Source organism: Euprymna scolopes, chromosome 1 (genome assembly GCF_053919585.1).
Source record: "Euprymna scolopes isolate OS-2025 chromosome 1, ASM5391958v1, whole genome shotgun sequence".
Lineage (NCBI taxonomy): Eukaryota > Metazoa > Mollusca > Cephalopoda > Sepiida > Sepiolidae > Euprymna > Euprymna scolopes.
In genome coordinates this window covers 11359063-11373820 of record NC_136482.1, presented here as the reverse complement: position 1 = coordinate 11373820, position 14758 = coordinate 11359063, and the positions used below count along the sequence as shown (strand labels likewise).

The window sequence follows — 14758 nt, the reverse complement described above, 5'->3', positions numbered from 1 at the left end:
ATAATAATAATGATAATAATAATAATAATAATAATGATTATCATTATTATTATTATCATTATTATTATTATTATTATTATTATTATTATTATTATTATTATTATTATCATTATTATTATTATATATTCTCTAAACAGTTCCCATGCCTTTATCCACCTATAGCTCCTGCTCTGCAAAGGGTTGTAGAGTCGGGAGATGTCCCTGATTGGCTTGTGAAGGGAAGAACAACACTGATTAGGAAAGATCCTACAAAAGGAACAGATGCCAATAATTATAGACCAATTACATGTCTGCCATTGATGTGGAAACTGTTGACTGGAATATTTGCGGAGAAAATTTATGAACATATAGAGAGTAATGGTGTTTTTCCTGATGAACAAAAGGGATGCCGGAAAGGCTCGAGAGGTACTAAAGAGCAACTACTAATTGAAAAAGCAATAATGCAGGATGCGGAGAAGAAGAAGAGGAATCTGAGCATAGCATGGATCGATTACAGAAAGGCTTATGACATGGTTCCTCATTCATGGATACGTGAAATACTATTGATGATGAAGGTTGCTGAGAATCTGGTAGGGCTTTTGGAGACAAGTATGACTCAATGGAAAACGGTGCTGACAGCAAACAGAGAGGAGATGGGGCAGGTTGTCATTAAACGTGGGATATTTCAAGGAGATTCGTTATCGCCACTTCTTTTTGTAATGATAATGATGCCACTGAGCATCCTCGACGAGAGAAAAACTGGGGTATAACTTTGGATCTGGTGACAAACGCCTCAACCATCTACTGTTTATGGATGATTTGAAAATATTCGGTAGAAATGAAAACGAAATGGAGAGACTGGTAGAACTTGTGGGGACATACTCAGAAGACATTGGGATGGAGTTTGGGATTAGTAAATGTGCGGTGCTGGTGATGAAAAGAGGAGTAAAGGTTCATTCGAATGGAATAGTGCTGCCAAATGGAGAAATCATGAAAGAAATAGAAGATACAGGATATAAGTATTTAGGAGTGCTGGAGGGTTTAGGCATCATGAACAGAGGAATGAAAGAAAAGGCCAGGAAGGAGTATTTTAGAAGAGTGAAACTAATTGCAAAGTCGAAACTGTATGGAGGAAATCTAATGAAAGCAGTAAATGCATGGGCAGTCAGTGTTTTGAGATATACTGCGGGAATTTTAGAATGGTCTGACAAGGATTTGCATGCCATAGATATCAAAACAAAAAAAAGTTTTAGCAATGTTTGGTATATTTCACATTCGAAGTAGCGTAGCAAAAAGAGGAAAGATGGTGGAAGAGGATTGAAAGTGTAAAAGATTGTGTTAGAACCGAGGAGATGTCGTAGAAGGAGCATATGGCTAGAAGTGGGGAGTGGATGCTTAAGGTTGCCGCCAATGAAGTGGAAGTATGTGAGACCAAGGCTGATTATGTGAAACGTATGTATAGAAAAAGGGCAGAGGAACTGGCTGGGAAGAAAATGCATGGAAAGTTCTTCCATGATATAGCAGAAGTGGCTGATGAAAGATCATGGCAATGGCTTAGAGCTGGGTATCTGGCTAAGAGTACTGAAGCTTTTGTTTGTGCAGCACAAGAGCAGACATTAGGAACACGATTGTTCAAAAAAGTGGTTCTAGTAGAGGAAATTGCTGCAGAATGCCGGATTTGTGGTAAGACCTCAGAATCAATTGCGCACCTTTCAGCAGGGTGTAGTGGACTGGCCTAGAGAGAGTACCGCAAAAGACACGATCGAATGAGACTCCGGATATATTGGGAGGTGTGTAAGAAGGTTGGGGTGAAGTGTGCTGGAAAATGGTTTGAGGAGGTGCCTGATGAAGTGAGAACAAGTGAGGATGGCAAGGTAGAGGTATGGTGGGACAAAAGTGTTATAACGACCAAGCAATTGGAACATAATCGTGCGGATTTGGTCGTCATTGACAAGGTCTAAAAAAAACTGGCAGATTGTAGACTTCTCAGTACCCTGGGACAGGAATGTGAGAGAGAATGAGAATGAGAAGTGGAGAAATTATGCTCCATTGGCCTCGGAGATAAGGCGTATACACGGGGTTAAAACACAAATAATCCCGGTCGTAGTTGGTACACTAGGAGTAGTATCAAGTCGTCTAAAAGGACAACTGAAAAAACTACAAATCCGCAATGTTTTAGGCGGCCTTCAAACCTCTGCAATTATAGGTACCACCAACATCCTTAGGAAAACCCTTGAGCTTTGAAGCTCCTGGTTTGAAGCCGGGATTAAGGGAAATCCTCTGGAAATGAATCCCATCCCTTTCTAGAGAGACGTTCATAAACGAAATCAGAATTATTATTATTATTATTATTATTATTATTATTATTATTATTATTATTATTATTTACTTACGAGTTGAAACAATCTACCCAGATTTTCAGTGTTTTCCATAACCATTGTAAATGACTATCCCTTATCGCGACAGTCGTGTACCATTGATTCATTTCTGATAACAGACATTGGTCATCTCTGAGGTTTGGGTAGCAAAAAGTGTCCCCAAGTATTCTCCGCACTCTTTTAGTCGATATCATGTTGGATCTCTCACTTCTCACTGCTTCCATCCTCCTCGAGTTCTCACGCTCATTAGTGTGGTGCAAGTCGAGGCCATCACCCCAACCACCGGGGGGCAGTTTGATGAACATTTTTACAGTTTCAGTTCTCTTTGTCTTATGTGGCCGTCTGCTTCCTGTAATTATTTTAAAATTTCTGTTGCGAAATCTATGTGACTGGATAGTGTTCACAGTTTATGTGGGTTGGTTTCCGCACTTTAGAATGTTTCTCTTTTCATTACTGCCACCTATTTCATCTTCTCAGCTTTCCCTCTGATTATTATTATTATTATTATTATTATTATTATTATTATTATTATTATTATTATTATTATTATTATTAACATGTTGAATATTAACCGAGAAACTTTTGAATAAGTTATGATAAATTGAAATATCATTATTATATTAACGATATTAAAATAGATATGAAACGTAGCGGACATTCCATGATTAATCTATCGCGAAATTATAATAGTAACGTGAAACTGGGTTCCAGATGCTGTTTCAGAAAAAATGAAGACTGTATATCTTATCCTAGTGTTAAGTGAAGACATCAGTGACTGAGTTTGAATAAGAAAAATATCGTTTATTTCGCAATTAAACAATGAGGAAATCATAACAGCCTAAAACTTCATTGGCAAAACTCAGGCATTTAAAGGCAACTTTATGAAAATTAGCAAAAAGTAACAACAAAAATATAGGCAAAAAGCCAAAACAACAAGAATAAATATCAGCTGTTTGTTCCTTTACTCACAGGGATAAAACGATATTCGCAGCGAAACAACGTGATTTAGTAGAACAAATTTCATTGTTTAAAAAAATGTAAATTATTCTAACAAGTAAAAACAAAAAGAAATAAAATAGACAACCGTTGTCGGCAGCGACCAGAAGGTTTCATATTTATTAGCTACTACACCGAAATGTAACGGAGGGCGTCACGCCTTTCGAAGATAGATCTCCAATAAAACTAAATAGATTCTCAAACTATATAAGCAGTATACTTAGAGATATAACAATGTATATATATATATATATATATATATATATATATATATTTATTTCTTTGAAAATAAACTAAAAAGTGATGTTTTCTGATTTTATCAACACTTATCAAGATATGAAGCCACTCCAGGATAAGGGTTAATGATTGTAACTTATATATATATGTTATGTCTCTCCCCCACACACTCTCTCTCTCTCTCTCTCTCTCTCTCTCTCTATATATATATATATATATATATATATATATAAATATGTATGTCAGGTCATATCATATGCTACTGGTACCATGTAACCCAGTATTACCTGCCTCATGGTCGGGTAACCGGCGACTAAACTGGTTCCCCCGCCAGACTTGTTTGGTGAGGAGGGTGGCTAGTCTCTCTGAAGGATTAAAAACAAGACTTTCCAAAGGGCAAATGAACGCTTTTTCGGGGTCAACGGCCAACTAGCATCATCTGTGTTTGTGTGTGTTGGGGTGGAGAGGGTTCCCGTAAGCCGTGGTGAAGGCAGCCATTTTAGGAGAAGCAAATCTCTGATTTAAAAAAACATAAAGCGGGAGACCAGTACCCGCATTAAGCTGGTCTGCAGTTTAACTTGTTGCTGGCTATCTTACTCTTGCTTGTTGCTGGATCTCAATATTTTGAACCGAGTGAGAGACTTAGCTGTCGTACAAAGCTAAGACTCTGTAACATCATCTGTGCATAGATACTCTCTCATGTATTGTCTATTAAAATGGTCCTGTGGCGATGGAAAGCACTTATATATATACATGTGTATGTGTGTATGTATTTATGTTTGTGTTCAATCAGTCGTTTTAAATAGATGATCATTTATTAATTTAAGAAATAAAATGAATAAAACATTCTCGTTTATTTTTGAGCCCTGTTAGGAAAGGGTTGAAATTAAGTATATTTTGTGACTATTTAATATAGTAATATTTAATTATAAAATAACACCGAAATATTTCTGCATAATTTTATTTCGGAAAAGAAATAATATATCAAAAAATAATTATTAATTTAATTAGTTGGTGTTAAAATATTTAGTCGGTGGTTCCTACCTTCAAATGTCATCTCAGATAGAAAACGCCGATATATATATATATATATATATATATATATATATATATATATATATATATATATATATATATATATAAGCCGATTAAAAAAATCACGAATTGTAATGGAACCCATCAGACAAACGTTTCTTTTTCCTGTAGAAATACTTATACGAAAGGGATAACGACGAAATTTTTTTTGGGGGGGAGGGACACATGCTATTTAAGTTTTTTCCGTCGTTGTCCCTTTCGTATAAGTATTTCCATAGGAAAAAAAAATCAGACATATAGCCTGGAAAAGTTTGTCTGACGAAAAGTGCTTCGAGTTCCATTACAATTTGTGATTTTCTTTTTAATCAACTTATTTATTTTATAACATCTGAATTTGGTTCATTTCTTTTTCATCATTTTAAAATTTTACAATTCTAATATATATATATATATATATATATATATATATATATATATGTGTGTGTGTGTATATACATATATATACACACATATATATATACATATATATACATATATATACATATATATACAGATATATATACACATATATACATATATCTATATATATATATATACATATATACATACGTTCTTTTACTGTCATGGCTCTTGTGAGCTGCGACGTTGTTTGGCGGTGGAATTTATTATATATATATATATATATATATATATATATATATATATATATATATCGTTGGCAAATATTTCCCTAGTTAAGTTTTTACTCCCCTTGAAAAATAACTCTCCAAACTATGGAAAACTATAAGAAGTTATATCGGTATTTACTCAAAACCATGCGTTCAATGTGTCTTCCTGTACCATATTAGTCTTCCTTTTTTTACACCATACTATATATTTCTAGATATAATTTCCCTCAAGTTGTACAAAACTGCAATTATTGTTTATGCTTCAGAGTATACGTTTCTGCTTCAAATAATTTAGCGCATTGGAATATATTTCACCGGAAAAAATTCCAAAATGGAATTCATGTTTGGATTCCTTTTAGAGAGATAATCAGGACGATGTGTGCTTATTCGCGTACGGTTCTGTGCGGTTAAAGAAAACAGTTTGTTGGCGTTATCCATCCTGGGTTGCTGTGGGCATAAATTCACCAGAGGAAAAGAAAAGAAATAAAAAATATTTGGCAGGACTAGAACAAGGGTTATGTGCGTATCTGTGTTTATAAAAGTAAAAAAAAAGAAAAGAGTTCAACTGTGTTTTGCAGGAGAGTTTTGTTTAGTTTTGAAATATAGCAAGGATTGGTATTTCAGAAGTCACGCGTTTTAATATGATTTACGTTATTTAGTTGAACCTCTCCAATTAAAAATTATATTACATTTCTATAATTTCGAAATACAGTAACGTTTTTAAATACACACATAAAATACACACACACACACATACACACGCACACACACATACACACGCACACACACATATGTGTATATAAAAAATAACTGTCTGAAGCCAGAACATTACTAGGTACTTAATTATACAGCTAACCCTTCTAATGTAGCACATAAATCCGGAATAGTGCAGATATATAATCAGCTCAATAGAGAAGAGTTAGATCTTCTAGAGTCAGTGTAGATAAAATAAGAAATAAATAGAATATATTTATAAATTAATATAATTCATTTAAATATTTGACAAATCAAGACAATTAAAGACAAAAACAACCTTATACATTTTTGTGTGTGTGTGTGTGTGTGTGTGTGTGTGTGTGTGCCATTAAAATACACGGTATATCATGAATGACAAGATGTATGAATGACAAAAGGACAAAAAAAAACAATCAAAGGGAAGAAATCGTCAGAAAACGAGAGATTTACCGGCGACGAAACAGTTTCCGTGGTATATACATATATATATATATATATATATATATATATATATATATATATATATAAGTCTGGAGTTTCGAATCTCAAAGCAGATCGTTCACTAAATCTAGGCGCGCTGGAGAGTTATGAAACGAAAATATGTCTGTTTGTGGATGAATAGATTCTCTGTCTGTCTGTCTGTCTGTCTGTCTTTCTCTCTCTCTCTCATATATATTTATATATATAATATTTTGATGATGGAAAAATTATACAGCGCTTTGAAAATAATATAAGAACAAACCTTTTACCAACAAACTTATCAGGAGTTAATCGTTGGTTATCAACAGATGTAATAAAGACGAATTAAATTGTCACACAAGAGCAAATACTCGGACGAACTTGCAGACACGCATCAACCAGAACTTGCCGGCAGCAATTAGACAAGGCAAACTATATCGTTTTCGCTCTTGTCGTCTGGATTGGAATCTGCCATTGGCAAATATCTAATTGAAATTCCAGTTGGTGGCAATGCCTATAAAATGGATTATTTCAGAAAATAAAACCGGATTTACTCTGAAAATCACTTATAGATTTTAGAACCAGTCTCAATTTTTTTCATGCACGCCGTTGCTTTGCCGTAAAAAAGAATTCGTCTGTGTATAAAATAATATAAAATACATGTAAAATTGAGATAATGGGGGTATGAGAACGATTAAGATATATCTCCAAGCAATCTGGAGATATATCTTAATCGTTCTCATACCCCCATTATCTCAATTTTACATGTATTTTATATTATTTTATATATATATATTTCACACAGTTTCCTATTCTTCTTTTCCATATATCTCTGAGTATTTGCTCTTGCATGACAATTTAATTGTTTTTTTTTTGGCATCCGTTGATAACCAACAATTAACTCCTTTACAAGAAAGGGTCCCTTAGGCGTGTTTGGTATATTATTTTCAAAGCGCTATGTATATATATATATATATATATATATATATATATATATATATATTTTGTGTACAGAAAGTTGTTAGTTGAGACAGGTCATTGGTACCGTCGGTTTCAAGCCCGATAATAAGGCCCGTTTAAGGTATCCTTATCGAGCTCTCTTCAGCCAATATTCGTCTATCTTATAACCGGAAGTGTGAAGTATATATACCTCGCGAGTCCACGTTCAAATCTCGTTTTGTTTAATCCCCCCCCTTTTTTTTTTTTTTTTTTTTTATCTATCTATATATATATATATATATATATCGGGTAATGTAATACCTAATTTTCAACTTTGAATTATTTAAATTTAAGATCTAATTTCGAAAAAATGTTTTTTTTAATATATGAATCGATTTTAATTTGAACCCCATTTAATTTTAAAATCTCTTTCCTTATGTATAAAAACTTCAAAATCTGTATTGGTATCGGTTAAAACCTTAAAAATTCGTTTAATTATATCGAACATTTAAAAATTTCCAAAAATACGTTTAAAGTTTTAAAAAATATATTTTTAATTATATCGAATCACGTTTAAAAATTTCGAAATACGTTTAAAAATTATTGTTTAAAAACCCAAATCTTTCAAGGTTTGGGGAAGTGAGTATTTATCTATCCTAAGTGATTTCCCTAGTTTATTAACATTATTATATTTTTCTATAGTTTTAAATTCGAAATAGATTATAAATTACATTTATAAAATATAATATATATATATATATGACATTAATTAAAAATCTATAATATAATTGCGATTAAAATCCAAGTTTACCGACTAATTATTTATGTATTTACAATTTTTTTTCCTTATATATATATATATATATAAAAACAACATCTAAGTGTTGTTCTTTTCATTGATCCAATTTATTAGGAGACCCTTCCTTCTATGTATGCAACTTTTCAAAGCTTCACTCCTCACATTTAAACATTTTATTTTTGGGTCATGAATGGACCGGAGGATGTAGTATTTCTCTGCGTTACAGAGTGAGCATTGACTTAATTCCGGGACGTAGGCTGGTCTATGCTCTATTTTTCTCCATTTTATGGAAAAGGGTGTATTTTTTTCTTTAAGCTCCCACACGCGGGTAGCTAATGCTGTATTCATCCTTGTTTTAGCTCTAAAGGAGCTCATATGTGCATAATACCTTTGTTTAAATTGGCCTTTTGTCATACCTATATATATTTCCGGTATATTTGTGGATTGTTCCGTTACTGTGGCCTCATAGACAAGGGATTCAGCTTTACAATTACCCTCTAATGGACAGCTATTTTTGGTCCTGCAAGAGCAGCCTGCGTTATCTATCTTTTTTGGTTCTTTGGATATTATCGACTTTATTGATGGAGCTGTCGAGTAACTAACTTTCACCGTGTTTCTATTAAAAAGTTTATGTAGTCTATGTGTTCTTGGAAAATGTTTGTCTAGAAGGCTAAGAAAACAATGCCCTACTCTAGTTTTAGTGTTCAATGAAAACGGAGGTAAGAACCAGATTATTTTCCGTTTCCTCTTTCGTTTTATATTTTCTTTATTCTGGGTTTGTTGAAATTTTATGTTTTCATTGAACCCACTTTGATGCAGTGCGTCATTATAATATGGTGCTGCTTTCTCGAACACTTCAGCGTTCGAAGAAAGCCGTGAAATCCTTTGGCTAATGTTCGCTACCATATTTTTAAACACTGTGGGTGGGTGGCATGAACCCTTATTTATATACATGAGTTTTTCATTTAGTTTGTGAAAGGGTTTGTGTATTTTCTTCTCGAGATCTAGAGTGGCATCTAAAAAATCTACTCTATCTAAATTTGTATGTATTATTATTTTAAAGCCTAGTTCCTTAAAAAATTCAGTTAGGTCTTTTCTAAGCCTGTCTAGTGCACATCCATTGTAGTCACGCGATAGGCAAAGTCCATCATCTCTATATAATCCAAAAAAGTGATCTGGGAATTTATATTTCATGGTCTCCAGTAGTCACGTGACTTGTTACATCAGAATTATATATATATATATATATATATATATATATATATATATATATATATATATATTACAATATAGTTTTTATATCATCATATTCTCCCTTTACTTATTACAATATATATATATATATATATATATATATATATATATATAAATATATATTGTAATAAGTAAAGGGAGAATATGATGATATAAAAACTATATTGTAATATATATATATATATATATATATATATATATATATATGTATATTTATTCATTTATTTAAAAAGGGTATACATCAATTGGTGGTTTATGTAAATAGGAACTCTATATACCATCGTATTTTGAAGCCTGGTCTTAGAGAACTGTATCCAACTGTATAATTTACCATTTATCGAACTTTCATTTTATTTGATATCCTTCCATATAATTTTTATTTTTTATTTTCTATATATTTTCATATTTATTTTATTTCTCTATCTCTATTTCTTCATTTATTTTTTTATTTATTTCTTTCTGTCACGTGACTTGTTACATCAGAATTATTTTTTTTTAAATCACTTCCACCCACTTTATTTCCCTACTTTTCAATTTTTATTATCCTTTGTTTCTTTTCTCTCTTATATTTGCGTACTCCTTAGAACAATTATTATATATTGTTATTTGGTAATTATTGTATTTTTACAACTATCTACCCCAGAACCCCTGGTAATTTATACCTTTACGATACCATCTATATCCTCTATCTACTCAATTAAAATCTTAGTGCAAATCCCACCCCTCACTTTAATTATCATAGTATTACGCCCAATAACAAATATGTCTTCTAACTGCTATTATGGTCTCAACTAAAAATGGTAACTTCACATACACCCCATATCTCATGTAAAAACCTTCTCATAGCTACAACACATGGTTAAAGCACATCTTTCAACTTACTCTATATATTTTTGCCGAGGGCTTAAACACACATACTGCCCACATACATCAACCCACTATGATAGACATGCTATACACCTGCATGCAGGATTTGAAACTGTGGCTTCCAGTGATCATCTTCCACCTGCCGTTTTCACCTCTTTTCCATCACTACAGAACTTGATAAAGTTGGTGGCAAGTGGACATGAACGTGTCCTTCAAGCCTGTGTAGTGGATTTTTATACTATACACTTACTTACATTATGTATTACAAACTAGACTCTTCATTAATAATAAGGATGAATATAGCTTCTCCAAACAACCTCAAAAATTTATTTTGCTCTTAAACATCGCTAGACGTGGCATCCACATTATGTTACTTAGCATCTCTACTCTTCTGATGAGAAGCGTTAGACATCGAAATGCCATGGTATAAAGAGTTCCTTTTACCTCAAACACACGAATTGATGTATACCCTTATTAAATAAATGAATATGAATATATGTATATACACCGATAAAGACTGAAGGATCGGTCGAAAATATGTACCTGTAAAAAAGTTTTAAAATTTTTTCATAATATTATTTTCTATTCCTGCACGTCACCAATTGAAAAGGAATAAAGAAAAGTTATAAGCTTTTATACTTTTTGTATTCATTTTTATACATTTTTATACATTTTCCATTTATATATATAGTCTTTGAAGTTTTTAACCTTAAAAACTATACAAAAAAAATATGTTTTATCATTCGTTAGAAAACCATCCAGTCAGTAAGTCATTTAATCACCTGCAATCACTGCATCAACTCGCTCTCGAATTTACTATAGTACTAATAATTTATTTTTTTAAAGGATCATCAGTTGTTTACCATGAAACACTGTTTCGGGGATTTAATATATATATATATATATATATATATATATATATATATTTAATATATATATATATATATATATATATATATATATTACTATATAGTTTGTTCCTACATTTTTTTTACTGATTCCTGTATTCCAAAAAAATTGTTAAAAAAATTAATTTATTCCGTTTTTATCTCACCCATTTATCAATATATATATATATATATATATATATATATATATATATATATATATATATATATATATATATATATAAAGCTGAACGTCTGTGTATGTGTCTGGTCACGAATAAGCTCCTTATAAGGTTGAAGCTCCGAATAAGGTTGACTATTATAGAAAAATGATCACATATTATGATAGAAGATGCATAGAGACACAGGAATGGGTATGTTTGATCAGGCATAATGATGATTTATTAAAATTGTGGGGTCTGCATACTCGGCTGGTCCACAAAGTATGGAAATAAAAAATTAAAAAATAAAAAAAAAACGTTTACAAGTGTTTTTGATATAGGTGTACATATAATACTTTGATAAGTATGTTTTAACTTAAATAGGGATGATATAATAAAATTGTGGGGTCTGCGTTCGCGCCTGGCCTCCATAGAATGGAAATAGGCACAAACTTTAATAAAGACTTTTCATATCTATCTGCGTAAGTATAATTTGATAATTATGTTTCAGTTTGAAGAAATATGGTATAATAAAATTATGGGTAGGTCGTTCGCGCCTGACCCTCATAGAATGGAAATATATCACAAAGTTTAACAATGTTTTTAATATAGATCCTCAGAATATTGTGATAAGTGTTTCAGTGTGAACAGGTATGGTATAATAAATTATGGGGTTTATCTATTTTATTTTTACTTTCATCATATTTTGCTTTGGTTTTGATACCCCCAAATTCGAAGCTATCACTTTACAACCCTTCCTTTTCATAACCTATCATACTTTAATAAATCAGACTCCATTTTATGTAGGCTGTTTTTGAACCCAGTCAACGACATGTACTTTTGCTAGTATATATATATATATATATATATATATATATATATATATATATATATATATATATATATTACTGTATAGTTTATTCCTACATTTTTTTACTGATTCTTGTATAAGCTCCAAAAAAATTTGATGGGCCTTATATTATCCCAATAAGTCTTCCCTAAAAAAAAATGAAGTTATTCTGCCCATTCTCACCCATTTATCAATATATATATATATATATATATATATATATATATATATATATATATATATATAGAGAGAGAGAGAGAGAGAGAGAGAGAGAGAGAGAGAAAGAGAGAGAGAGTGAGAGAGAGAATAATCAATATGAATAAATAATGGCAGTGGTCAACTACTTTAGTAAGAATATAATATTTTTATTGGTGACTCTATACCAGCGATTTTGAAGTCCATTGAAAAATAATACATGTAGTTTATCCTACCTTCAATCTTATTCCCATGGATGGACAATGGCAGAATTGTGCTACATATGTGTTTAAAATTCAGAAGATTTTAGTAGTTTTTGCCATTGAAGTAATTTTTGTTTTGTAGTTACTGATTCCTGTATCAAGTGGCTTTATGGCTGTCCTGGAGCAATTTCCATCAAGAAAGGAAAGTAACCAATCTTGAGATATGTGCGTGGTATGTAATTAATATCAGTATTATCACAATCATTGGATATATCTGGCATCACAATATCACAATAAAATTGATTACATATTGAAATGGATATAACAATGCAATGGGTATCACAATAAAATGGATATCATAATGAAATGGACATCGCAATGAAATGGATATCAGTGTGTTATCCTGTGATCGTGTAGTTTAAGCGCCTCCAAAGTTTTCGAACTGGGGTCATATTGCTGACTTTTTTGGGTTACGCAGGCTAAACTTAAAAAAAAAACCCAAAACAAAACAAATTGACTAAGAAACATGGATGAATATCAAACAGGATTTGTTTTTAAAGTCTGAATTAGTGAAGCATTTCTTTTTAAAAATTAAGATTCGAAAATTCTTTCAACTCTATCATTATTTGTTCGTATTTTGTTTATTTAGAAAGAGGAACTTGGTCCATTTCTGAGATAATCAAATAGGAAGAGGAAAGAGTCCGTCACAAATGTACTATTGCAGTGGTTTATCAACTTGATTAAATATACCTCAGCCTCTTTGAACAAAGCGACAAGAGAAAACGTAGGTCGGCAGTGGAGAGTAAAAAGGATAAGAAAACGAAGACGCCGTGTACCCAAACAAGAGGACGTATTTAATGATGTTTTGCTGATTAATTTTGTTTTTAGAGGAACAAGTGCGTCAACACCTCATTCTTTAAATCTATTTTCTGAACAAAAACGGTAAAAAACAAAAACAAAACAACAACAACAAAACCCACTACACTATTTTTACACGTTTCCATAAAAATTCTTTTTCCAAAACATCTTTTACGTTTCCCATAAGAGATCAGCGGGCCGGATTAAAGACTATGGCGGGCCAGATATGACCTGTGGGCCCAACTTTGGAGACCTCTGGTGTAGTTTATAATTATAATAAGTAGGTCCTTCGCGTGGGGTCAAAATGTGGGCAATGGAATAATAAATTTAAAAAGAAAAATAAACATGTATTACTTTTAACGGTGAATAGACATGCGGGTCACTGTGTGCGTATAGTTATTTTTGTATCTTATAAAATTAAGGGCGGATATAAGGTGAACAAGTTTGGACCCTTTGTCGTTTTTTTTTAAATGTGAAAATACAAAAATTTACATTTCATTTTTTTGTTTAAAGAATTGAACATCAGATAAAGTTTGTTTTTGTTAAATTAGTTCAGTATAAAAAAGAATTAAATATTTGAATTTTCTTGTTTTGATTTAATATTATAAAAAAACGTTTAGAAAATTCTAACCCCTCAACTTACGAGAGAGCTGATTATTAACGTAATATTCGGACCATCAGAAAGTAAACTGAGTTTTAAAAATATTTAAATAAGAAAAATAAGTTTAAACTTATACGTAAGCTTAACACCCTTGAAGCTATTTAAAGTTTAAACAGCGACACTTCAGGAAGAAGAAATACTTGGATCATACATCCATATGTTCAATGTATATACAAAAAAGATGATATGAAAAATTGAAAAAATAAAAAAGGTATTACAAAACAAGCTTAGTTTTCTTTAAATATCTACCTGGATGCTTATATATATATATATATATATATATATATATATATATATATATATATATATATATATATATATATATAAAGCTGAACGTCTGTGCGTGTGTCTGGTCACGAATAGGCTCCTATATAGTTGACTATTATAGAAAACTGATCACATATAATGATAGAAGATGTATAGAGACACAGGAATGGGTATGTTTGATCTGGCATAATGATGATTCATTAAAATTTTGGGGTTTGCGTACGCGCCTGGTCCACAAAGTAGTGAAATAAAAAAAAAATTAAAGGTTAAAAAAACACGGTTACAAGTGTTTTTGATATAGATGTACATAATAATACTTTGATAAGTATG

The 14758-nt window shown here is 31.5% G+C and overlaps 1 protein-coding gene across 1 annotated transcript in view; it reads left to right on the top strand.

Moving 5' to 3' along the window:
• The window catches only part of LOC145279896 (uncharacterized), a gene marked incomplete at its 5' end in the record, with an annotated part of 54249 nt that extends 41387 nt beyond the window's left edge, over positions 1–12862 (top strand). Inside the window, one exon of the mRNA XM_080131419.1 lies at positions 12785–12862. Within this exon, the coding sequence (XP_079987545.1) occupies positions 12785–12862 (78 nt within the window). The remainder of the gene's footprint in view (positions 1–12784) is intronic.
• Between the last annotated feature and the right edge of the window lie 1896 nt (positions 12863–14758).